This window comes from Pseudopodoces humilis, chromosome 16 (genome assembly GCF_049639895.1).
Source record: "Pseudopodoces humilis isolate 2021_Gansu_Grassland_sample_001 chromosome 16, ASM4963989v1, whole genome shotgun sequence".
NCBI classification, from domain to species: Eukaryota; Metazoa; Chordata; class Aves; order Passeriformes; family Paridae; genus Pseudopodoces; species Pseudopodoces humilis.
Window position 1 is genome coordinate 369681 of NC_142215.1, and position 25155 is coordinate 394835.

Sequence of the window (25155 nt, forward strand, 5' to 3'; positions counted from 1 at the left end):
GGCTGGTGCGCCCCCTGGCGGCGCGCGCGGGGAGCGGCGGTCCCGGTGGTCCCGGCGGTCCCGGCGCGGGCAGCGGCCGCCGCATCCCGGCTCTAGAGCTGCCCGTCTGCCCCGTGGGGCTGCGGGGGACGGCCGAGCCTGTCCCGGCGGCAGGCGGCGGTTCAGCCCCCGGGGAGCCCCCGCCCAGGAGCGGCTGTGAGCGTTCCCGGCGGCTCCGCGGGGTCACCCCGAGCTCAGCCCACCGGAGCCCGGTGCGCTCCCGGGGCGGCCGAGGGGCTTCCTGCGCTGCGTCTGCGGCCGTGGTGCTGCTGCCGGTGCTGCTCCCGGCCCGGTCCGGCCCGGTTCGGCCCGGCGCGCCGCCGGGATGATCAACGCCATCCTCGTGTTCAACAACCACGGGAAGCCGCGGCTCGTCCGCTTCTACCAGCACCTGGTGCGCGACCGGGGCCGGGATCGGGCCGGGGCCGCCGGTGGGGATGCGGCAGCGGGTGCCTGAGCCCGGTTTGGGACCGGGACCGGGACCGGAACCGGGACCAGTGCAGGGCTGAGGGCGGCGCGGGGCTCGATGGGCCGGGGGTGTCCCGGGAGCAGGAGCGGCCGCTGCGACACCTGCCGGTGCCCCGGTGGCGTCCTTCAGGATGCCCCGGGTCACCCGTGGGTGGCCCCGGGACCGGCCTGTCACCCGGAGCCGCGGGCTTACGGCGCCCCTGGGGCCGCAGGGGACAGCGGGGGTCGTGGGTCCCATGGGTGGGACGTGCATCCATGGGTGCCCACCCACCGTCTCCTCCTGGCAGGCAGAAGAGGTCCAGCAGCAGATCATCCGTGACACCTTCCACCTGGTGCTGAAGCGGGATGACCACATCTGCAATTTCCTGGAGTGCGGCAGGTACCGGCGGCTGAGGGGCCGTGCCGGGCTGGCCCCTCGCACTGCAGAGTGCCCGGGTGTCCCCCCGGAGCCCTTCAGCTCTGCCTGTGTCCCCACAGCCTGTTCGGTGGCTCGGACTACAAGCTGATCTACCGTCACTACGCCACGCTGTACTTCGTGTTCTGTGTGGACTCCTCGGAGAGCGAGCTGGGCATCCTGGACCTCATCCAGGTGCGTCCCTGCAGGGCCCAGCTTCCCGGCACAGCCCTGCCCTGGCACCATTCAGAGGCATTTCATGCCCGTGGCATGCCTGTGCCAGCCCTTCCGAAGGGCCTGAGGAGCCCTCGGGGCTGTGGTGGGGCCGCACGTACTCCCCAAGCTTCTGCTTGGCTTCTTCACCTGGGAGCAGCAGGGGAAGTCAGTCTAAAGCAATGTCTTTTAAAAATTGAAGCACAGAACCATTTAGGGTGGAAAAGACCCTTGGGTGCATCAAGTCCAACCATTAATCCTAGGATCCTGGGATCCCAGGTTGGAAGTGACCTCACGCATTGTCTGATCCAGCCTTTTTTGGCAAAGCATGGCCTAGACAATGCCCAACACCCTGTCATGTGAAAAGTATCTGGTGTTGGGGAATCCCTCACTTCTTCATGGAGATTATTCAATGGCTGTTTCTTTGGAAAAAATTTTCCCCTTGTGCCTTATTGGAGTCTCCCCAAGAGGAACTCATACCCATCACTCTGTGTCTTTCCATGTGACTCCCTGTATGAAGAGAGTTTCCAGCTTTGTAGGCACCCTTTAAACCCCAGGATATTGGAAGAAGGTCCCCCCTGAGCCTCCTTTCCTCAAAGCTGAGCTCCCTCAGCCACTCCTGGGGCTCCAGCCCCTTCCCCAGCTCCGTTCCCTGCCCTGGACACACTCCAGCCCCTCCAGATCTTCCTTGTCAGGAGGGGCTCAGAGCTGTCCCCAGGACTGGAGGTGCCCCAGCAGTGCCAGCTCAGGGACAGGCACTGCCCTGGGGCTGTGCCCGCATTGGGGCTGACACAAGCCAGGTGCCATTGGCCTCTTGCCCACCTGGACACACCTGAGCTCGTGTTCAGCCACAGTCACCAGCATCCCTAGGTCCTTTTCCAGCTTTCCAGTCACTGTGTCCCGTGCCTGGGGTGTTCCATGGGGTTGGTGACCATCTTGCCTGGTGTCTGTCCATTGTCCCAGGTGTTTGTGGAGACGCTGGACAAGTGCTTTGAGAATGTCTGTGAGCTGGACCTCATCTTCCACATGGACAAGGTGGGTGGTGGGCTCGGGGCTGCTCCAGAGCCTGCATTTCTTGGGCTGGGGCTGGCCAGGACAGTGTGGGGGTGGCAGGGGTCACTTTGGGAGGCACTGAGATCCTGTATGGGAATCTTTCAGCTCACACCATGACCTCCCAACGAGAGACCCGAGTGCTGGGCTGCCCCGAGCCTGGGGGCAGCCGTGCCCAGCCGTGGGGCTGCCCCAGGGCCGGGTGGCCACGGGCAAGTGACAGATCTGTGCTCCACGGCCAGCACTGGTGGGGCTGGGCAGACTCTGGCCTGGCTGGGGCATTCTGCCTCTGCTGCAAGCCGTGACACCTCGTGGGAGTTAACATTCTACTACAGCTGCAGGGAAACAAAAGGGAAGGAACAATGGGAGTGTTTGGAATTCAAAGTACTGGGTAAACTTTGGTTTGAGCTACAGCCTGTAATGCTTCCTCTTGAGCTGGATGGAGATCCTGAATGGAAACCACCCCCTTTGATCATGTCCTGGGTCACAAGACTGAAGATAGCTGGAAATAGATATCCAGGAATAGGCTTGGAGCAGGGAGAGGCTTGCTGTTGATCAAGATTTTCTTGCTTTACTGAAGACAAAAGCATGTCAACAAAATAGAGCACTGGGGAAAAAAAATGTGTAAAATGCTCCCTTTGCACTGGTGATTCCAACTGGGGAACTGGCAGGGAAGGGGAGTGAGCAGGTCTGGGGGGTCTCCATGTTACCAGCTGCTAAGGTTGGGCTTTGGTTTCACTGTTTGCCCTGCTGTAAACTTTCCAAAATGTCACAACACGATTATCTTGTCAGCAGAAGTGTTTATCGAAGGAGGAAGGAGGGCTGAGCAGCTGCGGGAGAAGCGTTGGCAGCTGCCCAGGTCACCTCTGCCCACAGCTGGGGGAGGATGTGCTCTTGGGTGCTGACTCTGTGGCATGACCAGGAGCCAGCAGCTTTTCACTCAGCCTTACTCTCAGCTTTACAGTAAAACATGTAAAACCCTTTGCACGTAAAACACTCGGCCTCGCAGCCGGCCCACAGCCCTCGGGCAGGGCACAGCGCGCCTTGGCCAGCAGCACTGGGGTCACCCCTCCTCTCACCTGTCCTGCCTGGAACAGCGGTCTCAGGAGACAGGAGCTGGTGGTGGAGACCCCAGCTCGCTCAGCACAGGCTCTCCCAGCCCTGTTTACTTCCCGTCCCACTGCTTCCCAGCTTTGACTTCAGTCTTGGCCATTATCAGTTGGTCCCCCGGTCTCTTTCTATATTTGGCACGTGTTTGTTTCTCAGATGTGCTCGTGTTCCTGTGCTTCCAGGAGCAGAGGGACAGTGTTTGAGGTGCTGGTTTGTCCTGCTGCCCCCCGTGGATGCCCAGGCAGGGCCATCAGTGTCTCCCTGGCCAGGGCTGTGAACGGCTCCCTGGGCAGGGGAGGGCACGGCTTCAGGTGCAGCTTTGGCTGCATTCTGTAATTCTTCTTTTTGCCTTAAGTTCCACTTTGCAGAACCTGCAGCACGAGGGCCATGGGACCACAGCTGTGGTGGGTCTGGGGTCCTACTCCTGCCATGGGCTGATGGAGGGGGACATTGATCAGGCACCAGTGACACCAGTGCTCGTAGTGGTTGGCTTTGGGAGCCCCAGAGCTGCAGGGATCCCGTCACAAGGGGAGGCTCAGGGTGGGCCATGCCCAGCTCTGGGTCGTGCTTTCCACCTTGGAGGGGAGTGTGAGCTGCACTCGGGAGCTGTGGGGTCCTGGAGGGGACATGGATTGCTCAGGAAGTGCTGTGCTTTGGCCTGGAAAACAAAACTTGTTCAGGATTTCTGCCCTGTTGGTTTGGAGCCAGCTTGGGCAGGAGCCAGATCTTGAAGGAACGTTTCCTGATGCTCCCATATCCTTTTTGGCTGTGGGAGCCACTTGCTCAAGCTACTTCAGCGTGCACTGGGTCTGGGCTGTGGGGTGGGGGTTCCAGGGCTGTGAGGGGGCCCAGGAGCTGCCTGGGGCTCAGCCTGTGCTGATCCCACACACCTCCTGCTGCTCCAGGCACTGTGGGACAGGACCTGTGGAGAGCCCTGGGCCAGGTCGCCTCTCTGTTGTCTGGGATCACCTCACAGAGCTGGGATTGTCCCTCAGAGCAGGTTTTCTCCTTGTCTTTATTCTCCCCAGGGTTGTCCTGGTGGTGCTTGTCACAAGGTGTGTTTACAAGTGCAGCCTAGCTCAGTGAAACCATAAAACAATCTCATAACCTGTCGATGCTCCTGCGTAGCCCCTTTCACGGAAATAATTGGGACCCATAAATCCATTACCTGTGCTGGGAACTTGTTGGGAGCTGCTGACTGTGCAGGGAACGCTGAGCTGAGCCACGTGCAGGAGCTGAGGGTGGGTGTACCCACCAGCACAGCCTGGCTGCTGCCTCGGGCTGCTTGCAATTTCTGGGCTTGCAACTCAGCAATGTTCCTTTTCTCTGTTCTGGCTGTGTGATTGCACTGGCCCTGCCTGGCTGTTCATCCTTGGACTCGAGGGATCCCAGGCAAGGAGCAGACTCCCTTGGAAGTTGTGTGCTTTTTCTGTGCCCGTGTTACAGTCCCGGCCTTGTAAGAGACAGCAGAGAGGCTCTGTCCTGGCTTTCTGGGGAGAAGGAGCCTCTGGGGAGAAGTGTTGTGCCCAGTGAGGACCCTGCTGGCTGCAGGGGTCGTGTCCAGGACACGTTCCTGCTGTGAGCTGGCTGCTGGCCCAGGGAGGGAGCAGCATGGCTGGGGGTGCCGTCAGCTGGGTGTCATCTAGACTGGGGATACAGGCGGCAAGAGGAGCCTGGGGGCTCCCCATGCCAACAAGGACCTTGGCCACCCTGTCACTCTCAGGAGTGACACTCAGAAGGGCAGAGGGATAGATTCTTGTCCCTGGGGAGACGCTGGCCCCTGACATGCTTCCACACCAGCGCTGCAGCCACTGCCAGACAGAACAGCCTTCTGTTCCCTCCCCCCACCCTGGCAGGTCCACCACATCCTGCAGGAGATGGTGATCGGTGGCATGGTGCTGGAGACCAACATGAACGAGATTGTGGCGCAGGTGGAGGCCCAGGGCAAGCTGGAGAAGGCAGAGGTGAGCGGTGACGCTGCGGCCCTGCCCCGCGGGAGCTGACAGACCCTGGGCTGCGAGGGGGGCGGCCCAGGGGGACAGGGGTGGGCATGGGGGGGATACCCAGGGTATTCCCAGTGTCTGTCTGCCTCGGGATGGGGCTGGGGACATCCCTGCCCCCTGGTGCTGGTCAGGAGTGCAGGGAGCTGCCAGGGTGTGGAAGTGGTTCTTCTGTCAAGGTTAACGACCCCAGGCCATAAAAGGCTTTCCACGAAGATGTGGCTGTGGAGGGGCCGTGGGGTGGGGCCGGTGGTCACGGTCCCTGTGTCCCCAGGGAGGCCTCTCAGCTGCTCCTTCCCGCGCTGTGTCGGCCGTCAAGAACATCAACCTGCCCGAGATCCCCCGCAACATCAACATCGGGGACATCAACATCAAAGTGCCCAACCTGTCACAGTTCATGTGAGCAGCCCGTGCTGGGGGGCTGAGCAGAGCTGGGGTCCCCGGCCCCTGCCAGGGCTCTGCCCATGTGGCACACAGGGGCCGATGGTGGCAGGGAGCAGTGACAGGGCTCAGAGAACATGGTGGGGACGTCCCCCGTGCTGGGCCTGGGCTCAGTTCTGCTCCCTGCTCCCCCAGAAAGGAGGGTGCCCTTCCTTCCCCTCCCGCCCTGCAGACATGCAGCCTCTCCTCGCTGTGGGCAAGAGTTGGCTCCCGCCTCTCCCAGGGTTCTTGGGATTCCAAAGGGTGTCTGTAGTGACGGCTCCGTCAGGAGCTGCAGGTTGTCTCCTCTGTCCTCCCAGCCATGGCTGTCCCCTGCCCTGGTCCTGCTCGCTGTGCTGGGCCCCAGCTGGGTGGGGGTCACTCATGGGAGCTGCTGTGTGCCCTGGGGACAGTGTGAGTGGGACATGCTGGACCTGGGGGACGGGGAGGTGGTCAGGCCGGGCTGGGGCTGCTGGAGCGTGTCCCTGTGTCCCAATAAACTGCCCTGGAAGCCGTGTGTGTGTCTGCTCTGGGTGCTGCTGGATGGGGAGGGGCTGGGAGCTCTGTGCTGCTCTCCTAGGGTAGCTGCAGCCCTGGGGGCTTTTGGCTGGTGGAGGCCCAGGGGGTGGGAGAGGGGGCCCTAGATGCCCCAGGGGAGGGCAGGGGGCTTAGGGCAGGGTCCCTGGCTGCAGCCTCTGCTCTCGGAGCAGGTGTGTGGAGGGTGGTGGCCCTGCTCAGGTTGTGATGGCTGTGGCTTTGGGCCTTTGGTCACCCCTTGCCGGTTCCTGCCCTCTCCCTGCTGTGGAGCACCTGGGCAGGGCAGCCGTGAGCTCTGACAGCTCTGTGGGTGTGTGGGAGCTCTGGGGCTGGGGTCCCCTGAGGCTGAGCTTGTCCTGGGGTTCACAGTGACCCTGATGGGCTCTGTCAGTCGCGTGCCCCACTCCCCTGGCTCTGTCGAGGCTCCATCTGGCCACGAGTCCCTGGGGCTGGCTGGGGGCCCTTCCTCTGCTCCCCAGCTGTGCTCCAGGTTCTGCCTTCACTTCCCCTGGCAGGGAAACCGTGACTCTGCCTGGAAGGAATTTTCCCCTCCCTGCAACTTAACCCTTCCCCAGCTGGCCACGAGCCACATCATCGCTCCTGGAGGTCAGGGAGCCGGGCAACCTGCTGTGTCCTCTTCCCTGCTGGCTTCTCCTCCTCCTCCGCCTCATCCTCCTCCTAATCCTCCTCCTCCTCTTGTAGGCGCCGGCGAAGGGTGCAGGTGAGCCGTGGTGCCGGGCCGTGTCCTGGGGCTGGGACGCGGAGTCTCTGAGGCAGTCGGAGGGGAAGGCTCCGGCTCGCCTCATGGCCAGGGAGCTGGGGATGTTCTGGCGAGCTGCTCTGCGCCAGGCCGGGGTAACGGGGCTCGGCTGCCGCGGGCAGCGCCTGTGTCCGGCCCCACGCCACAGCATCCCAGTGCCGCTGTGGGCTGTGTCCGGCCACGAGGGCTCCCTCCGCACCTCCCGTAGCGGCTCTGCTGACACCTCCGGCCCCACTGCCCCGTCCTGATCTGGCCAGGGCCGGAGCCCCGCAGCTCTGCGGGCCGTGGCAGGCGGAGGAGCGGCACCGTGCTGGGGTCGGGGCGGCCCCTCTGCGCCCCCGCTGTTCCCGAGCCCTGTTTCAGGCTGGGATGAGCCGGGCGAGCCCCCGGCCCGTCACTGCCCCTCCCGGGGAGCTTCAGCCCCGAGCCGGTGGCGGAGGCTTGTGCGGGAGCCGAGTGCCCGGCGCTGGCCGTGACCCCGCGCTGTGCCCGGAGCGGCTGCGCCGGGTGGGTCACCGGAGCCGCCCCTCACCGCAGGGAGATGCGGCGTGAGCAGGGCAGGGGCTGCCCGGGGGCTCCACCTGTCCTCCGAGCTGCCTCCGTGCTCCGGAGATGGGGCCGGCTCCGGGGCTGGCTCCCCGAGCTCCCCGGGAGTGTTTCCCCGGGCTGGCTCCCCGGGCTGGCTCCCCGAGCTCCCCGAGCTCCCCGAGCTATCTCCCGGGCTGTCTCTCGGCCCCCAGCCCGCTGCCGGCCCCAGCTGCGCTCTGCTGTGACACCCCTGGGCGCCGGGTTTTGCTGGGCTCAGCTCTGGGGCGCGTTCCCAAATCCAGGCCCCCTCCCCAGCACCCTCAGCCCCAGAACTGCCTCCTCGCCCTGCTCCAGGCTGGGTGAGCCCATGCCGCAGATCCTGCCCCCACGCTGGCCCGGGCCGTGGCCCCCGCCCCGCCGGCCGGCAGAGATGAGGTTAAGGGGGCGAGGGCTGCGGGTTCCTGCCCCGGAGCTTTGGAGGAAGCTTTCCTCCGCCGGGAGCCGAGGCGGACGGTCGGGCGCTGCAGGAGCAGGGGCAGGGCCACACCGGGGGCTCAGGGAGCGGGACCCCCACGCTGCCCCCGGCAGGAAGGTGAGGGGGGGACTCTGCTGCTGCGGAGGCTCCGGGGGTTTCACACCCCGGGCAGGGGGTGCGCGGGGCGCTTTGGGCTGGACCAAGCGGGACAAGGGGCTGTGGGGTGCGAGGGGGCTGGCGGGGGCTGTGGGGGCGCATGACGGTGTGGAGGGTTCTGGGGGGGTGTCAGGCTGTGGGAGGTGTGAGGCCAGAGCTCCAAGGGAGTGACGCCCCACATCTGTGCCGCTTGTGTGACGTGGGAGATGTGTGTGCAGCTGGCTGGGCTCCGGAGAGGAAACTTCAGGGGGTGGGGAAGGGATCCCCCAGGTGCTGGGGGTGTCAGGGTGTGGGTGCTGTGTCTCACCCCAGGGCTGCTCCCCGTTAACTCCATCCAGCCCGTGCCCAGGTGAGCCAGTGGGGGATGCCCCTGTGCTGTGCCCGAGGGGCTGTGGGGAGGGATGGGGGTGTGCAGAGTGCCTGGCACCCTCCCAGCCACCTGCGGCCCCTGGTGCTGCAAGGGGACTGTCCCCAAAGCCTTTGGCCGCAGCCAGGGTGGGGATGGGACTGAGAGAGCCAGCAGTGGCCTCTGGGCCTGGGGAATGGCTGTGCCTAACAGGGAACGCCAGGGACACCAGCAGCATCCGGAGTGATTTGTGCCAGGCACGGTGGCCCTGGCAGGTGCAGCTGGGTCAGGGACGGGGTAAGGCTCCCTGGGGACACCATTCACTCATCCCGGTTTGCCCTTTGGCCCAGCTGTGTGGCTCCTGGCAGCACCTGCTCATAATCTATGGCCATATCTCCCTACAGAGAGATCGATCACATCTTGGGAACAGGGCTTACTCTTCCCAGTGTGTGACAGGTTGTGTCACCCCCCACCCTGGGTGGGGACCTCACATGTGCCCACTGGGGCTGCGCTTACAAGGATGGAGTTTGACCCCGGTGCCTCTGGGTTGATGACCCTGAACTTTGAGAGGGCTGTGGGCAGGGGGAGCTCCTCCCAGGTGTCCCCCCACGTTCCCCTACCGCTGCCAGACTCCTGTGCTGCGCCCCACGGCCCCTGATTTCCCTGCAGCCTATGAGCTGTGCGTGACCTGGACCCTCTGATGGTGGCTCAGACCCCGTCACTTGAGGGTAAACGGGGTGACACTGAGCCTGCATCTGGGCTTGGAGGATGGGGACACCTGCTGGGCCCTGCAGCAGGCTGGGGATGTGGCTGCTGGCTGCCACCACCAGCTCTGTCCCTCTGTTTGCAGGGCCAGGCCAGCGCTGGGGAAGGACGCCGGGGGTCCGGGCCCACAGCCCGCTCCCCGATGGTGCCACCCCCCTCGGCCAGCTCCGTCCCTGCAGCAGTGCCACCGGGCGTTGGTGCTCCTGACAGCCTGGGGGGTGGGTGGGTGGAAAGCTCATCCCAGGGTCTGTCGCCACCCTGAGCCCCATGGCCATTTAATCTTTCACCCATTAACTTGGACTAATAAACCTCGTGGGAGCGAGAGGCTAAAAGCCGTGCTTGCACCAGCGCTGTCTCTGCCAGTGCCACTCCTGCTGCCCGCCATGGCAGCCGGCTTCTTCATCAGCAAGACCGTGGGCATCGTGGCCATCGTGCTGGGCCTGGGGGCTGTGGCCACCATCATCGCGCTCTCGGTGGTGTACGCCCAGGAAAAGAACAAGGGGACATCAGATATGGGCATCAGTACCACCACCACCACCACCACCACCACCACCACCACCACCACCACCACCACCGCCACCACCACCGCCACCACCACCACCACCACCACCACCAATCCGAACGACCCCTGGAACCTCTGGAGATTGCCGGCCACGCTGAAGCCGGAGATTTACGAGGTGTCCCTGCAGCCCTTCCTGAAGCCCGATGCCAACAACATGTACATCTTCAAGGGCAGCAGCAGCGTGGTCTTCGTGTGCGAGGAAGCCACCAACCTCATCCTCATCCACAGCAACAAGCTGAACTACACCATGCAGGGCTCCTTCCATGTGGCGTTGCAGGCAGAGGGCGGTGGTGAGGCCCCGGCCATCTCCCGCACCTGGCTGCAGACTCCCACCCAGTACCTGGTGGTGCAGCTGGCCGCTCCCCTGCAGCAGGGCCGGCGCTACCGGCTGTCCAGCAGCTTCACCGGGGAGCTGGCCGATGACCTGGCTGGCTTCTATCGCAGCGAATACACGGACGAGTCAGGTAACAGGTAGGTGAAGGGCAGGGGACGGGGTGGAAGCCACAGGCCTGGCCCGATGTTGGATGGGAAGGGGAATGGGGACAGGGGGCTGGCACGGGGTGGTGGAGGGCTAGGGCTGGCTTTGGGGCTCCTCTTCCACCAGGACCATGGGATGGGTGTGTGGAGCCTCTGTGCCCTCCTTGCATCCTTATGCTGCCCCAGTGGGGACGGGAGAAAGGGGGCTGGGGGGTGCAGCCTCCACAGGGACCCCCGGGACTGATGGGGTTGGCTCACAGGCAGGTGGTGGCCACCACACAGATGCAGGCAGCTGACGCACGCAAAGCTTTCCCCTGCTTCGACGAGCCAGCCATGAAAGCCAACTTCACAGTGACACTGATCCACCCCTCCAACTATGTGGCCATTTCCAACATGCCTGCCAAAAGTGAGTAGGGCAGGGGGACCCGGCTGGGTGGGCTGGGGGCCTGGCAGGGCTGTGGGGTGATCCTCTGATCTCCACAGACACCAGGCAGCAGATAATTGATGGGGAGAGCTGGAATGTCACTGAGTTTCACACCACCCCCCGGATGTCCACGTACCTTCTGGCCTTCATTGTCAGCCAGTTCACCAGCGTGCAGAGTAACTCGGAGAAGACATTGGTAGGATGGAGTGGGGTGCACCCCTGCCCAGCTGGGTGGCTGAGCCTGGGCCACTGATGAATCCTGCATCCCTTCTCTCCAGATTCGCATCTGGGGCCGCCCCAAAGCCATCACCGAGGGCCAGGGCAACTACGCACTCAGTGTCACCAGCCCCATCCTCAGGTTCTTTGAGGAGCATTACAACACGCCCTACCCGCTCCCCAAGTCTGGTGGGTGCTGTGGGGTGCCCGGGGCACTGGGTTGAGGTGCCCACTGCAGGGGGACGATGGTCCAGCGTGCTGTCAGCGGGGCACTGACGGCACCCCTCCGCCCCAGACCAGGTCGGCCTCCCTGATTTCAATGCGGGCGCGATGGAGAACTGGGGGCTGGTGACGTACCGGGAGAACTCGCTGCTCTTCGATGCTGAGTACTCCTCCATCGGCAACAAGGAGCGGGTGGTGACCGTCATTGCCCACGAGCTGGCACACCAGGTACCTGCTGCACCCCTCGCCCACTCCCCTGACTGATGGCTGGTGGCTGAGGGGGTGCTGTGCCCTCTGCAGTGGTTTGGGAATTTGGTGACGCTGCGGTGGTGGAACGACCTGTGGCTGAACGAGGGCTTCGCCTCGTACGTGGAGTACCTGGGTGCCAACTTTGCTGAGCCCTCCTGGAACATTGTGAGTGCCAGGGACGATGTGGGGAACAGGCTGCCAGGGGCTGCCCCGGTGCGCACACGCAGGGCTGAGGCGGGTGCTGCTGCCCCCTCTGCAGAAAGATCTGATGGTGCTGAACGAGGTGCACGCGGTGATGGCAACAGACGCCCTGGCCAGCTCCCACCCGCTCTCCTTCCGTGAGGAGGAGATCAACACCCCAGCCCAGATCAGTGAAGTCTTTGACAGCATCGCCTACAGCAAGGTGTGCACAGAGGTCCCTGGGGTGGGGATGGACTCTGGGGTGTCCCTGGCTTCTCTGACCTGCTGTCCCTGCAGGGAGCATCGGTGCTGCGGATGCTTTCGAGCTTCCTCAGTGAGAACATCTTCAAGGAGGGGCTGCAGGTGAGGTGCTGCTGGTATTGGGGGGCAGCAAGCCCAGTGCAGGGTGGGATTCCCATGGCAGAGCCCTTCCCGGGTGCTCTAGGGGTGTCCCAACACTCCAGAATTGCCCTTGCTCACCCGTCTCTCCTGGTGCTCTCCCACAGTCCTACCTCCACACCTTCTCCTACAACAACACCGTCTACACTGACCTCTGGGACCATCTGCAACAGGTAGGAGGGGGCTGGTGCTCCTGCAGCATCCCCAGCCCTGGGGGGCTGCCTGGTTGGCAGGGTCCCACATGCTGGCTGAGGGCTGCAGCGCTGGCCAAGCCCCACGCTGCCCGTGCCCCTGCTGACCGGCGGCGCTGCCATCCCCGCAGGCGGTGGAGAAGAACAACGTCCAACTGCCTGACAACATCAGCAACATCATGGACCGCTGGACGCTGCAGATGGGCTTCCCTGTGGTGACTGTTGACACCCACAGCGGCACCATCAACCAGACTCATTTTCTGCTGGACCCCACATCTTCTGTGGACAGACCCTCTGCCTTCAAGTGAGTGTGGCGGGGGCTGGCTGGGAAACGAGGGGTCTGGGGATGAGGGCCAGTCCCACCACCTGTCTGTCCACGGCACAGCTACATCTGGATCATCCCCATCACCTGGATGACAGGCAGTAGCAGCGGGAACAGCATCTACTGGCTGACCAAAGTCACAGGTATGGTGTGTCCTGGCCGTGAGTGGGGGCCTTGCTGCCACCTCCACTGCCGTGGCACTGGGGAGGGTCCCAGGGAGGCGGTGAGGGGTGGGGGGGGCTGAGCCTGGCCCTCCCTGGCGGGTGGGCGTGTGGCTCTGGCAGAACCTCCTGTCCCTTTCCCAGACACCAACAGCGTCTTCAGGCTCAACGGCCCCGGCTGGCTCCTGCTGAACCTCAATGTCACTGGGTACTTCCGTGTCAATTACAACCAGGAGAACTGGGATCAGCTCCTCAACCAGCTTGGCACTAACCACAAGGTACAGGGGGCTGTGGTGTGGGACCCCATGCAGGCCACCCCGCTCTGGCTGCCCTGAGACACTCACTTTGCTCTCTCAGGTCTTCCCTGTGATCAACCGTGCCCAGATCATTGACGACGCCTTTAACCTGGCCAGGTGAGCCCTGCCAGGTGGTCTGGGTGCCACCGGGGTGAGGGGCTGGATGGGGTGGGTGCCCTGGGGTGGGCAGTGCCGCTGGGGCTGGGGAGGTGACGCTGCCCTCATCCCTGACAGGGCCAAGTACGTCAACGTGACCTTGGCTCTGAACACGACACGGTTCCTGAGCCGGGAGATGGAATACATGCCCTGGCAGGCAGCCCTCAGCAACCTCCAGTACTTCCAGCAGATGTTTGACCGCAGCGAGGTCTTTGGGGCCATGTCGGTGAGTGGTGCCAGTGGGTGAGGGACCAGGATTGCCCCCACAGTGGTGTGGGGGCTGCTGCCAGTGTCACTGACTGCCTCTTGTCCCCAGAGTTACATGAGGAAGCAGGTGACCCCTCTCTTCACCTACTACAAGAACATCACCAATGACTGGAAAGATATCCCCAGTGGCCTGATGCCCCAGTGAGTGCCGTGGCCCCGGGGCTGGGCTGGATCCCTGGGGTCTCCCCGACCGCGCTGGGCAGAGGGCACAGCCCTGCCTCCAGCTGGCCCTGGCCAGTGGGTGCCCTGTGCCGGACCCCAGCCCGGCCTCCCTCCCCCAGGTACAACGAGGTCAATGCCATCAGCACCGCCTGCTCCTACGGTGTCACCGAGTGTCAGCAGCTGGCTGCCAACTACTTGAGCATGTGGGAGAATTCCACCAACAACCCGTGAGTCCTCGGAAGCCCCGGTGCTGTGCTGTGTGGTCGGGCTGGGCACGGCCAGGGGCTCCTGGCACTGATGGCTCTTACCCCAACAGGGTCCCCCCCAACCTGCGCTCAGCCATCTACTGCAGCATGGTGGCCACGGGCGGGGAGAAGGCCTGGGATTTCCTCTGGAAGAAGTTCCAGGAGGCCCATGTGGTGTCTGAGGCCGACAAGCTCCGCACGGCCCTCTCCTGCAGCCCCCATCCCTGGATCCTCAGCCGGTGCGTGTGGGGTCTGGCTGGCACTGTGGGGTGTGCCCACCGGCCCATAACCCACATCGTGTCCGCTGCCCCGCCAGCCCCTCACCCCCTCACCGTGCCCCCCCCAGGTACCTGGAGTACACCCTCGACCCTACAAAAATCCGGAAGCAGGATGCCACCTCCACCATCAACAGCATCGCCAGCAACGTTGTGGGGCAGCCCCTGGCCTGGGACTTCATCCGTGGCAACTGGAGGACGCTCTTCAGCCAGTGAGCACCGCGGGGGCCGGGGGCACCCCTGTCTGCCTGCACCCCTTGGGGGTGGCACTGTCCCTTCCCCATCCCCTCCCCGCTGGCTCAGCACACTTCTGCTCTCCCAGGTACGGGGGCGGCTCCTTCTCCTTCTCCCGCCTGATTTTATCTGTGACCCAGCGCTTTTCCTCAGAGTTTGAGCTGCAGCAGGTGAGGCCGGACCCTGCCAGGGCGGCTCCCGGGGCTGTCAGCATGATGTTGGGTGGTGTTGGGGGCTTCCGGAGTGGTTCTGGGGGGCTCACACAGGCTATTGGGGTGTTCCTGGGGACTGCCAGGGAGCAGCTGAGAGATGCTGGGATGGTGCTGGAGTGCTCACAGGGGTTGTCAGGGGCTGTTGGGGTGTTCCTGGGTGGTGTCCAGAGGTACTGGGAGCTTCTGGGATCTGCCAGGGGTTGCCAGGCCCACCCCCCGCCTGCTCCAGCCCCATCTCTGCCTGGCAGCTGGAGCAGTTCAAGAAGGACAACCAGGACATCGGGTTTGGGTCGGGGACGCGGGCGCTGGAGCAGGCGCTGGAGCGGACCCGCGCTAACATCAACTGGGTGAAGGAGAACCGGGCGACGGTGCTGAAGTGGTTTGAGGACGAGAGCAAACAAAGCAAATAAAGGAGTCTGCGCTTCCCCAGCCACCGGGACGGACCCTCGCCCACTCCCGACTCCCCTCACTCCATCCCCCGTGGCCCCCAGTCCTGCACTGCCGGTCCGGCTCGTGGAGGGTTCGGAGGGGAGGTCAGGCTGGTGCGCTCTGGGGGTGTGAATAAAATCCTGCCCGGTTTCCAGGGGCACCCTGGTGCTGCGGGCCGTGCTGGGGGACTGCGACAGACTGGGTAGGAAGTGCCAGGGGCCCCGCGGGCCTGGGGCAGGGCCCGGGGCTGTGAGCCCCCGGGCTGTTAGGAGCCTGGTGCTAAGTGGCTCTGGGGGCTTCGCTGACGCCAGCCCCGAGCCCCTCTGTCTGACAGCTGCGTGTGAGCTCTCCTGCCGGGCCCTGCTCAGGGGCACTGGCACCAGGACCCCTCTGCCCGCCCCTGCTGCGGGCAGGTGCTGCAGGCTCGGGCCGGGGGCCAGGGGGTGGCTGTGACAGGTAGGAGGGACCGTCCCCCATGGGCTACCCTGAAGGGACGGAAGTGGGCACAGGAAGGGATGGGATGGGACCCCCAGGCAGGTGGGAGCTGGGGTCAGTGGGGCTGGGGATGGCCAAGGTGGTGAGTCCCTCTGCCACCCCAGCCCTGGGACACGTCTGGGCTGTGGGCTGGGCTGGCAGTGGGCACCGAGCCGCTGGCCAGGGCACCACCTGGCTCTGTGTGTGTGTGGGGAGCCAGGCTGGAGGGTGCCCCCAGTCCGGCCTGTGCTGGGGTGCAGCCAGCAGGTCCCGCAGTAAGGAACAGGGGAGCAGCGCTGCAGGGCAGCTTTAGTGAGGATCCTGGTGTCTGCCCCACCCGTGCAGCTCTGCGGCATGGCCGTGCCACCGACCCATGGCACTGCTCCCCTGCCCCCTTCCCCCCTGCCCCCCTGCCCCCCCTGCCGTGCCACCGTGCCTGTGTGGGCTCTGTCCGGGGCTGCAGTCAGCTCCAGCCCCTCAGTGCTGTGTGCTGGGGGGCAGCTGGGCAGGAGAGAGGCTGCGGCAGGAGCAGGGAAGATGAGCCTGTCTGGGGCCCAGGGGCTGCTGAGCTGTTTGGGGGAGAGCTGTGGGAGGTGAGTGGCTGTGGGACCCCCCACCCTGCACCCCCTGCCACCCACCCCACGAGGATCGTCCTCCACTCCAGCCCAGGGACTGCAGGAGCAGGGGCTGGGCTGGGTCTTTGGGTACCTGGTGACGCGTGGGCAGCTGGGATCCAGGTGCAGGGGTGCTGTGGTGCCCTGCGTCCATCAGTCCTGTCCCGGGAGGCTCCAAGCAGCAGGAGGAAGCCATCCTATTACCCTTGGCACATCTGTGGAGAGGCTCCCGGGCGGTGTAGCCGGGAATCCTCTGAAGCTCTGGGGGGGTCCCTGCAGCAGGGGTGTAGGGGGGTGACCCCCAGGTCTCTAACCCCATCTCCGGACCCTCAAGCACCTCCGGGGCAGTGCCCTCAGCAGGGCTGCAGAGAAGTGAGCCCCAGGCACCCGTCCCCATGCCGGGAGCCCCGTGTGGCTCCGGGGGCGTCTCCGCCGTGGCAGGTGTCCCCCAGCCCGCAGCGAAGCATCACGGGGGTCCTGGCAGCACCCCAGGCCCCGGGGGCAGAGAGGACAGTACCGGGGGGCCGGGGGTGCGGGCCGATGCCCCTGTGCCCACCTGGAGATACGGAGCTCCCCCAGGCTCGCCCCGCTCCGGGCGGGCGGCAGGAGCCTGGGAATGCCGGGCCCATTTGCAGAGGTGTCAGATCTGACTCCTTTGGTCCTTAATTGGCCCTGCCGGCGCTGGGAAGTGTGTGGAGACCCATTCACACGGCCGTGAGAGATGCTAACGTGCCGCCAGCCCCGCAGCCCGGTACCGGATCGCCCCGCAGCTCCCGCACAGCCTCTGCCGAGCCCGGGACCTTCCAACGCCGGACCCCGAGCGCAGCCCCGGCACCCAGCGCGGTCCCCGCAGCTCCCTGTCCTCTGCCCGGCTCCCAGCCACGGCCGCTGCTGGCTCGGACTGACGGCCCCAAGGGGCAGGGGGAGCGGGGCGTGCAGGGTGCTCGGGTGCGGGTCCCAGAGCCATCCCTGCACTGCCCGTGCTGCGTCTGTCCCCGCGGTCCCACGGGGGCAGCCCCGCACGGCTCCAGACAGGCTGTGCTGCTTGGTCTGGGGGTCCCTGTGCTGATGAGGGTTGGGGTCCCCAGGGCACGGGGGTGCGCCGTGGTGGGTGCCAAAATGTTGATGTTGCTGGGGTCAGGGGACACCCTGTGCCGGTGGGCTGAGGGAGAGCAGGGGTGAGGGGGGCTGTCTGCCAGGTGCTTGGCAGCACTGAGCCCTGCACCAGACACAGCCCTGGGCAGTGTCCCTGTGAGCGACGCCATCCCAGAGAGAGGGGCAAGCAGGACCCCAAAACCACACAGGCGCCTGCGCCGGGAGGTGCCAGAGCAGGGGTGGCGGTCCCCAGAGGGCAGGGACGTGTCCTGGGAGGGTCCCAGCAGGGCAGGGGCCTCTCAGCAGAAGGGCTGGGGGCTCCTGGGGGCACAGCCTGAGCTGGGCACTGACTGAGCTCCGGTGTGGAGCCCTGGCCATGTTGCCTCATGGCCCTGCACCCTGCCCATTGATAGGAGCTGAAGAGATGGGGGAACCCCCTGCTCCCTGGGGTGGGGGGCTGGGGGGTGTCCTGCTGTCACCAAAAATTGGGAATAAACCCCTCTGACACTGTCATTTCAGAATTAGGAAGTAGCATTATTTCAGTGCTGGGTGTGCAGGGGATATCTCCTACTACACAGAGCACAGCTGGCTAGCAGACTAGTTTAAATCTTTTAAAGTTATTAATTACATTTCCCAAAACTTGTACATGTATGCTAAACATTCCCGCAAATTCTTTTGCCTATTTGTATCACTTTTTGGAGCTCATTTACATAAGAGTAGGGGTCTTTTGAGGGTCTCTGGTGCTCGTTTGGGGAACACCCCATTCCTCAAAGTATCCGGTTTTGGTCATAGGCCTTAAAAAAAGATTTCTTGTCTTTGAATACCTCCCAGCTCTGCGGTTTGCCCAAGATACATCTTACTGGTGTTGCTCAGGCCCCGGAGTCTTTGAGGCTAAGATAACCACTTGCACACATTAATACAGGACTAAGCACTTTTGGCTGAAGCTAAAGGAATTCGCAAGACTTAAACTCTATTTGTTACAATTGGGGATTTTCCCAAGGCTGCGGGGGCTCTGACCCCACGGCCGGCGCTGCCCCAGCCCAGCCGCGCCCCAGCACTTGTCCAAACAGGGAGGTGGGAAGCGGCTGCGGCGGGTGCAGAACTCATTACCCGGGAGCTCATCAGCTAATGCGACCCAGGAGGGGGCCGGCAGCGGGGAAGGGGCCGTGCCTGGCCCGGGCCAGGGGGTGCGGATCTCCCGCCGGACACCCCTGCACCCCCAGCCTGCGCCTGGATGTTGGAACGGGGCTGGCACCGGCGGCCCGGGATGGGCTGGGGCCGCGCTGGGCACCGCTCAGATGGGCACACGCCTGTGCCCCCGGCTGTATCCCCTCAGCTGTGCCCCCTGCTTTGTGGGGATCCTGCGCCCCTCGCGTTCCCAGGGCTTTGCACAGCCTGTTTGGGGGGGTCCTGCACCCCCGTGTACCAGCGGGCTGTGCACACCCACTTCGGGCTGCTGTGCCCGCAGATGTACCCCCAGAGCAGGCTGTGCACGACAGCTCTGGGGGCCCGTGCCGTGCCGTGCCCGTGTCCCCTTGCTCCCTGATGGATTTTCCGTCCCTCGGCGGGGCCGTTTCCCTGGAAACCTTCACACCCTCCGGCCCGACACCTGCGGGGCCTGGGAACGCGCCGGGGGGGCTCCTCCCAGCCCCGACCCTGGCCCTCGACACCCGCCGCCCGTGGGGGTTCCCCTGCCACCGCCAGCACCGGGCAGCCAGAGGGGTCCGTCAGGGGGCGGTGGGGGGGCGGCACCCCCAAAGCGGCGGGGGGAGCGCGTCTCACACAGCCCCGGGGGCAGCTCCCTGTCTGGGGACGTGCTGCAGGGACACAGGGACACCGCAGACGCACTGCAAACCCCACTGAAGCCCCGTCAGAGCCCCGGTACACCCCCAGACCGTGCTGCAGCCCCAGTGCAGCTCCCCCGCAGCAGATGTGCAGAGACCCCGCTGCAGCTCCCGGCCCCGTCCCCAGCCCAGCGCGGGGCCGAAGGGCAGCACCGAGCAGCTTCACACCTCTGGGGTGAAATTCGTCACCCCGCGTTCACAGCCGCGGCCCCCGGCCCCCCCCCAGACCCCCGGCCTTTGAAGTGCTGCTCCCGCAGCCACGAAGGTGCCTCTTCACACCTCGGGCCCGGCATAAAGCCGGGGCTCTCGGGAGCCCCTGGCACACAGCTCCCAGCCTCCGGCCCTGCCATGGCCCACACGCTGCCCGCCGCCGCCCCTCTGCAGGGCTGGGCTGCCCGCGGCCCCCCGGACCCCCTCGGCTACAGCAGCAGCTCTCCCGCAGCATCGCCGGACTCGTGCGGCCTCGCGTCCCCCGGCCCCGCCCGGGGACCGTGCCGCGGCCACGCCGCCCCCCGCACCAGGGGCAGGAAGGGGGCGCGGGGCGGGGGCGCGCCGGGGGTCCCTCGGCAGAGCGCCAGCGAGCGGGAGAAGCTGCGGATGCGGCGGCTGGCTCAGGCCCTGCTGAGGCTGCGGCACTACCTGCCCCCAGCGCTGGCGCCCGCCGGGCAGAGCCTCACCAAGATCGAGACCCTGCGCCTCGCCACCCGCTACATCGCCCACCTCTCCGCCCTGCTGGGGCTCGGCCGGGGGGCGCCGGTCCCCCGGCACTGTCCTCTCTGCCCCCGGGGCCTGGGGTGCTGCCAGGACCCGGACCCCCGTGATGCTTCGCCGCCGGGCTTCGCTGCGGGCTGGGGGACACCTGCCACGGCGGGGACACCCCCGGAGCCGCACGGGGCTCCTGGCATGGGGACGGGTGCCTGGGGCTCACCTCTCTGCAGCCCTGCTGAGGGCACTGCCCCGGAGGTGCTTGGGGGTCCGGAGATGGGGTTAGAGACCTGGGGGTCACCCCCCTACACCCCTGCTGCAGGGACCCCCCCAGATGTACTCGGGGGTCCGAACATCGGGATGGAGACCTGGGGGTCTCCCTCCTACATCCCTGCAACCGGGACCCCTCCGGAGGTGCTTGGGGTTTCCAGCATCCAGACGGAGACCTGGGGGCCGCCCCCCTACATTCCTGCAGTGGGGACCTCCTCAGAGCTGAACAAGGCTGTCACCTCCACCGCGTCCCCCTGGCTGACCCCTCCCCACTCTGCAGGGGCTGGCCCCCCCCCGGATCTCCCTGGTGGCGTCCTGGACATGGGACTAGTGCTGTCAGAGTTCGTGGGCACAGGGACAGTCACCCAGGTACGTGCTGGTGGGATTGGAGCGATTCTCAGCATGGGGCCGGCATGGGGCAGGGATCAACCCCCTTGGGTCGGCCTCAGAGTCCTCTTGGTGTGGGGCAGTGCAGGAGCTGGTTTTGGGGTACCAACAGCCTTGTCTGGGGTAGGGAATGGAGAGGTGAGCCCTGCTCCGTGCAGTGGGTGGGGTGCATCCCCCAGCCTGCCCCATCTTTCCTGGTGCTTCCCTCCCTCGTGTTTGTGGGGATCCCATTAGTGGGGGCGGAATGGAGTCCCTTGTCCTGCTTGTCCCTGGCCAGGAGCACTTCCAGTGGGTGGGCTGTCACTCCCATGCCCCCAGCCCTGCCTGCACCTCTGTCTGGCTGCTCACCCTCTCCCTGTGTGCTCCCCAGGATCTCTCTGCGGACCTGCTCTCACTGCTGGAGGTTCTGTTCCCCACTCAGCCCCGGCACTGACCCAGATGAGTCCCCGGGCCTGGAGCACCCAGAGCCCCACGATGCCTGTCGGGACCCCTGCAGCCTGGGGACGCACACAGCCCTTGGATAGCTGCAGGGACGAGCTGCCCCGTCAGAGCCTGGAGCCGTGCTGGACGCGCCGGGTGGCGGCGGCTGGATGTGAATAAACCCTTGTGTCCTCTCTGAGTGTCCGTGTGGCTGTCCCCAGGAGCTGGGCACGGGATGGGGTTTGGCGTGCCGGGGGTCTCCTCACTGGGTTGGGGGTTGGGGGCTGTGCAGCAGCTGGGAGAGCAACTTGGGGGAACATCAAGAGGGACCCTCCCCTTGCCCTGGGGGCTCACCCCTGGCCAGGAAGGGCTGAGGATCCCCAGCAGCCTCCAGATCCAGCCTTCCCACCTGGCAGTTCTGGGCCTGTGGGAGCTCCCAATACAGAATGAAATGTGTAGATTTGGGGTCCAGCTCGGTGTGGGGATGGGGCTGAGCCCATGGACTGGAGACCCTTCCAGGAGCAGAGAGTGGGAGCCTGTGATGGGGACCCTATGCCCCCAGCCCCCTTGGTGGCTCCCTGAAGTCTGGGGTCCCCATTAGCAGGAGGGTGTTGGGACCTGGCAGCCATGTGCTAATGTGTCAGGGGAGTATCCTCCCAGCTCTGGGGTCTGGGGTGAAGAGCGGGGGGTTAATGAACCCCATGGAGTGTGAAAGGACTCTCTAATGAGGTTAATATCCTCTGGGGGGGTGGCAGAACGGGAGACAAGGCTTTGAGATGTAAAGCAGCCCCCTGCCCTGCCCTCTCCTAGGCTGCAGCCCCCGCTCTCCAGACACGGCTGAAGGGACCTGGGCATGTGCTCCAGCCATGGGGGCACTGCCATGGGGATGAGTCTGGGGGCACTGCCATGGGGATGAGTCTGGGGGCACTGCCACGGGGATGAGTCTGGGGGCACTGCCACGGGGATGAGTGTGGGGGCACTGCCATGGGGATGAGTCTGGGGGCACTGCCACGGGGATGAGTCTGGGGGCACTGCCACGGGGATGAGTGTGGGGGCACTGCCACGGGGATGAGTGTGGGGGCACTGCCACGGGGATGAGTGTGGGGGCACTGCCATGGGGATGAGTGTGGGGGCACTGCCATGGGGATGAGTGTGGGGGCACTGCCATGGGGATGAGTGTGGGGGCACTGCCACGGGGATGAGTGTGGGGGCACTGCCATGGGGATGAGTGTGGGGGTACTGCCATGGGGATGAGTCTGGGGGAGCAGCTGGCAGTCGCAGGGCTGGGAGGAGGGACGTGTGGGTCTGCCCCCCTCAAATGCTGCAGCTCAATGCAAGGAGCCTTTGTGTGCTCTGATACCTGGCCCTGGCAGCAACAGTGCCAGAGCTGGGGGGCACTGGCAGCACCCCCTGGGCTGGGGGGCTCCCTCCCACCGATGTGGGGCACATCCCACTGTCCATTGCTGCATTGAGCACCACGCAGGCTTACGTGTGTCCGTGTGCTGTGGGTGGCAGGGGAAGGACCGTGCTGTTCCCAGCCGCTGGATACGTCAAGGACCATTCAGAGCTGCCAAGGGCGCCCACGCCACAGCAGCTGCAGCAGCAGGTGCCGGCTCTCTGCAGTACCTGCCCCGGCACCTGCCCCGCTCCCCCTCGTGCCCCAGAGCAGATGCAGGAGCCCTCAGCACAGAGCCTCGGCACGGTGTGAGCATCGGCCCTGCCATGGCCTGGCTGGGGAATGCCAGGCAGGACCGCCTGGATGCAGGTGAGGCGGGGGGAACGGGGTGTGTCATCCTCCAGGTGTCATTGCTGGGCTGGGTGGGGTCACCATCCCAGGCAAGGGGATACCCTGGGCAGGGAGGGGGGCACGGCAATAATGGCCTGAGCTGGGTGGCGTGTTGGGGTCAGCTGCCACTGTCTTCCTCTGCCCTGCTCGGTGCCAGGGACCCCCATAGCTCTGGGGGCCTGGAGGGGCTCTGGGGGCTGCTGGAAGCTCTGGGGTAGCAGCAGCGTGCAGCGAGTAGGCGAGGATGGAACACGGGGAAGCGAGCTCAGAAATGTGATATCGGCACTGTGGCCCTGAGCAGGGGACTCTAGGAGACAGACCTACGGTGCTGAGTGTGGCCTGCCCCTCCCAGAGCCCCCCACCTCCGGGCTGCCACCGCCCCTTTGCCTGTCGTGGCAGGTAGGGGCCATCCAGACCTGGGCCCTGCAGTGGGAAACGCCAGTGCGGAGCCCCCCGGCCCCACGCCCCCCGAGTGGGGCTGCGCCTGGAGCCCCCCCGAGGAGCACGGCGAGGAGCCCCTGCGGCTGCCCACTTTCTCCCCCGCCGCCCAGGTGCGCGTGGCCGTCACCTTCGCCCTCTTCGCCCTTTCGGCCGGCTGCAACCTGGCGGTGCTGCGGGCAGTGGGGGGCCGGGGCAGCGGCCGGCGCCCCCACATCCGCCTGCTGCTGCGGCACCTGGCCGCCGCCGACCTGCTGGTCACCGTGGTGGTGATGCCGCTGGACGCCGTCTGGAACATCACGCTGCAGTGGCGGGCGGGCGACCTGGCCTGCCGAGTGCTCATGTACCTGCGGCTGCTGGCCATGTACGCCTCGGCCTTCGTCACGGTGGTCATCAGCCTGGACCGGCAGGCGGCCATCCTGCGCCCGCTGGCCATCGCCCGCGCCCGCGCCCGCAACCGCGCCATGCTGCACGCGGCCTGGCTCCTCAGCGCGGGGCTGGCCGTGCCCCAGGTACCCACCCCGGGACCCCCTGCCCCCGGGACGGACCCCCAGCCAGCCCGGGGGCTGCTGACGCTGTGCGGGGTCACTGCCGGGGGCCTGCAGGGTGGGGATGGGGAGCCCTGCGGGGTGGGCGTGGAGAGCCGGCACAGTGATCCCCCTCACCCAGCTCTGCCCGCTGCCTGTGGTGCGCCCCAGGCCCCTGGCAGTGCGGAGCAGAGCCCGTGCAGGGGTGGTAACAGGTCCCACCCCACAGGCTGTGGGTCTGGGGGTCCCTGCTTTGGCCTCCGGTGCCCTCCCTGGCTCGGGAAGCGCAAACCCCCGTCACGCCCACCCCGCCTCTCTCGTCTCCAGCTGTTCGTGTTCCACACCATCACCCTGCGCCCCCCGCACAACTTCACCCAGTGCACGACGCGCGGCAGCTTCCCCCGGCCCTGGCAGGAGACCCTCTACAACATGGTGGGCTTCGCCTGCCTCTTCCTGCTACCGCTGCTCATCATGGTCTGCTGCTACGCCCGCATCCTGCTGGAGATCTCCCGCCGCATGGGCTCCGGCCTCTGTGAGTGCCGGCCACACGGGACACGGCCCCACAACCCGGGGCAGTCCTGTCCGGAGCTCTGCAGGGTCAGCCCAGCTTTCCCCTGTCCCAGCCCCACGTTCCCCTCACGGGCTGTGCCCCTCCAGTCTCCTCGCAGGACGCGTCGCTGCGGTGCTCCAGGAACAACATCCCCCGAGCCCGGCTGCGGATGCTGCGGATGAGCCTGGTCATCGTCTCCTCCTTCATCCTCTGCTGGACCCCCTACTACCTGCTGGGGCTCTGGCACTGGTTCTGTCCCCGCGCCATGGAGAAGAGGATCTCGCCGGCCCTCACCCACATTCTCTTCATCTTTGGCCTCTTCAACGCGTGCCTGGACCCCATCACGTACGGGCTCTTCACCATCCCCCTGCGCGGGGGCTGGGGGTGCCCATGCAAGCACGGCCCCCTGGCCCAGCCCCCGTCCCCAGCCACCGGCTCCTTCCGCTGCTCAGCCTCCTCCCTGCCGCCCGGGCGGGGACTGCAGGAGCTGCGGAGGTCCCGAGGGGCTGCCAGGGACGCCTCCAGTCACAGCAGCTCCCTGTGAGACCAGCGCGACCGCTGGGGCGCTCAGGGCAGGGGCTCTGGCAGCAGGATAACCGGGTCAGCACAGCTCCAGTGGGGATGGAGTCACTGCTGATCTCTCCCCGCACCCTGAAGTGCCTTTGCGGGCTTGGGCTGGTGGGGGTGCCCCCATCCCCTCACCCTTCTCTGTGCCCTGAACAGCAATAAAGTGTCCTATGGCCACCCCTCGTCCCTCCCGTGTCCCCTGTCTGGGAGCTGAGCTGGCGTCCCCAGAGGCAGCCCCCTGAGCCACTGGGGTCACAGCTGCCCCTGGCCCCACCATGGGTGGCTCAAGAGTCCCCAGGAAGGGGCAGATTCGAGGCCATCCACAGCCTGGCCAGGGCTGGCTGCTCCATCCCCGTTCATCCCGGCAGGGCTCTGTGTGCCAGTGGGCACAGGGCTGGTCCGTGCCAGCCAACACCAGGCTGGTAGCAGTCTCGGAGTGCTGCTGATGTTGGCTCTGCTCCAAACAGGAGCTCCTGGCTGCTGCCCAAGGCTGTCGGGAGGCACACGGGGCCGGTTCTCCTGCCTGCAGCACTGCCCC

At 65.7% G+C, this 25155-nt stretch overlaps 4 protein-coding genes across 6 annotated transcripts; all 4 read left to right on the forward strand.

Annotated features, from left to right (window-relative positions):
* The first annotated feature begins 47 nt into the window (after positions 1 to 47).
* AP3S2 (adaptor related protein complex 3 subunit sigma 2) lies at positions 48 to 6211 on the forward strand. Its single transcript, XM_005521682.3, has 6 exons — positions 48 to 433; positions 795 to 886; positions 985 to 1096; positions 2078 to 2149; positions 5131 to 5238; positions 5549 to 6211. The coding sequence occupies exons 1-6, from the start codon at positions 365 to 367 to the stop codon at positions 5675 to 5677; spliced, it is 582 nt and encodes a 193-aa protein (XP_005521739.1). The 5' UTR covers positions 48 to 364; the 3' UTR covers positions 5678 to 6211.
* Positions 6212 to 6822: 611 nt separating this feature from the next.
* On the forward strand, positions 6823 to 15098 carry ANPEP (alanyl aminopeptidase, membrane). Of its 3 annotated transcripts, none has more exons than XM_005521806.3 (21): positions 6823 to 6952; positions 9347 to 10294; positions 10561 to 10706; positions 10784 to 10920; positions 11003 to 11129; positions 11236 to 11390; positions 11463 to 11576; positions 11671 to 11814; positions 11889 to 11954; positions 12098 to 12163; positions 12313 to 12485; positions 12567 to 12646; positions 12809 to 12942; positions 13022 to 13077; positions 13195 to 13342; positions 13433 to 13524; positions 13665 to 13772; positions 13862 to 14029; positions 14137 to 14277; positions 14388 to 14469; positions 14760 to 15098. In XM_005521806.3, exons 2-21 carry the CDS (start codon positions 9645 to 9647, stop codon positions 14919 to 14921), a joined length of 2949 nt encoding a protein of 982 aa, XP_005521863.2. In that variant the 5' UTR covers positions 6823 to 6952; positions 9347 to 9644; the 3' UTR covers positions 14922 to 15098. The 3 variants fall into 3 exon arrangements, with proteins under 3 accessions (XP_005521863.2, XP_087919428.1, XP_087919429.1); XM_088063302.1 differs by having other exon boundaries at positions 6844 to 6952; positions 9610 to 10294; XM_088063303.1 differs by lacking the exon at positions 6823 to 6952 and adding an exon at positions 8090 to 8111.
* Positions 15099 to 19315: 4217 nt separating this feature from the next.
* Positions 19316 to 20762, forward strand: LOC102109110 (uncharacterized). Its single transcript, XM_005521805.2, has 2 exons — positions 19316 to 20311; positions 20700 to 20762. The coding sequence occupies exons 1-2, from the start codon at positions 19316 to 19318 to the stop codon at positions 20760 to 20762; spliced, it is 1059 nt and encodes a 352-aa protein (XP_005521862.1).
* A 1709-nt stretch (positions 20763 to 22471) lies between these two features.
* Positions 22472 to 24594, forward strand: LOC102108930 (gonadotropin-releasing hormone II receptor-like). The gene is made up of 4 exons (XM_005521804.2): positions 22472 to 22514; positions 22935 to 23485; positions 23828 to 24032; positions 24158 to 24594. The coding sequence occupies exons 1-4, from the start codon at positions 22472 to 22474 to the stop codon at positions 24592 to 24594; spliced, it is 1236 nt and encodes a 411-aa protein (XP_005521861.1).
* The last annotated feature ends 561 nt before the right edge of the window (positions 24595 to 25155 follow it).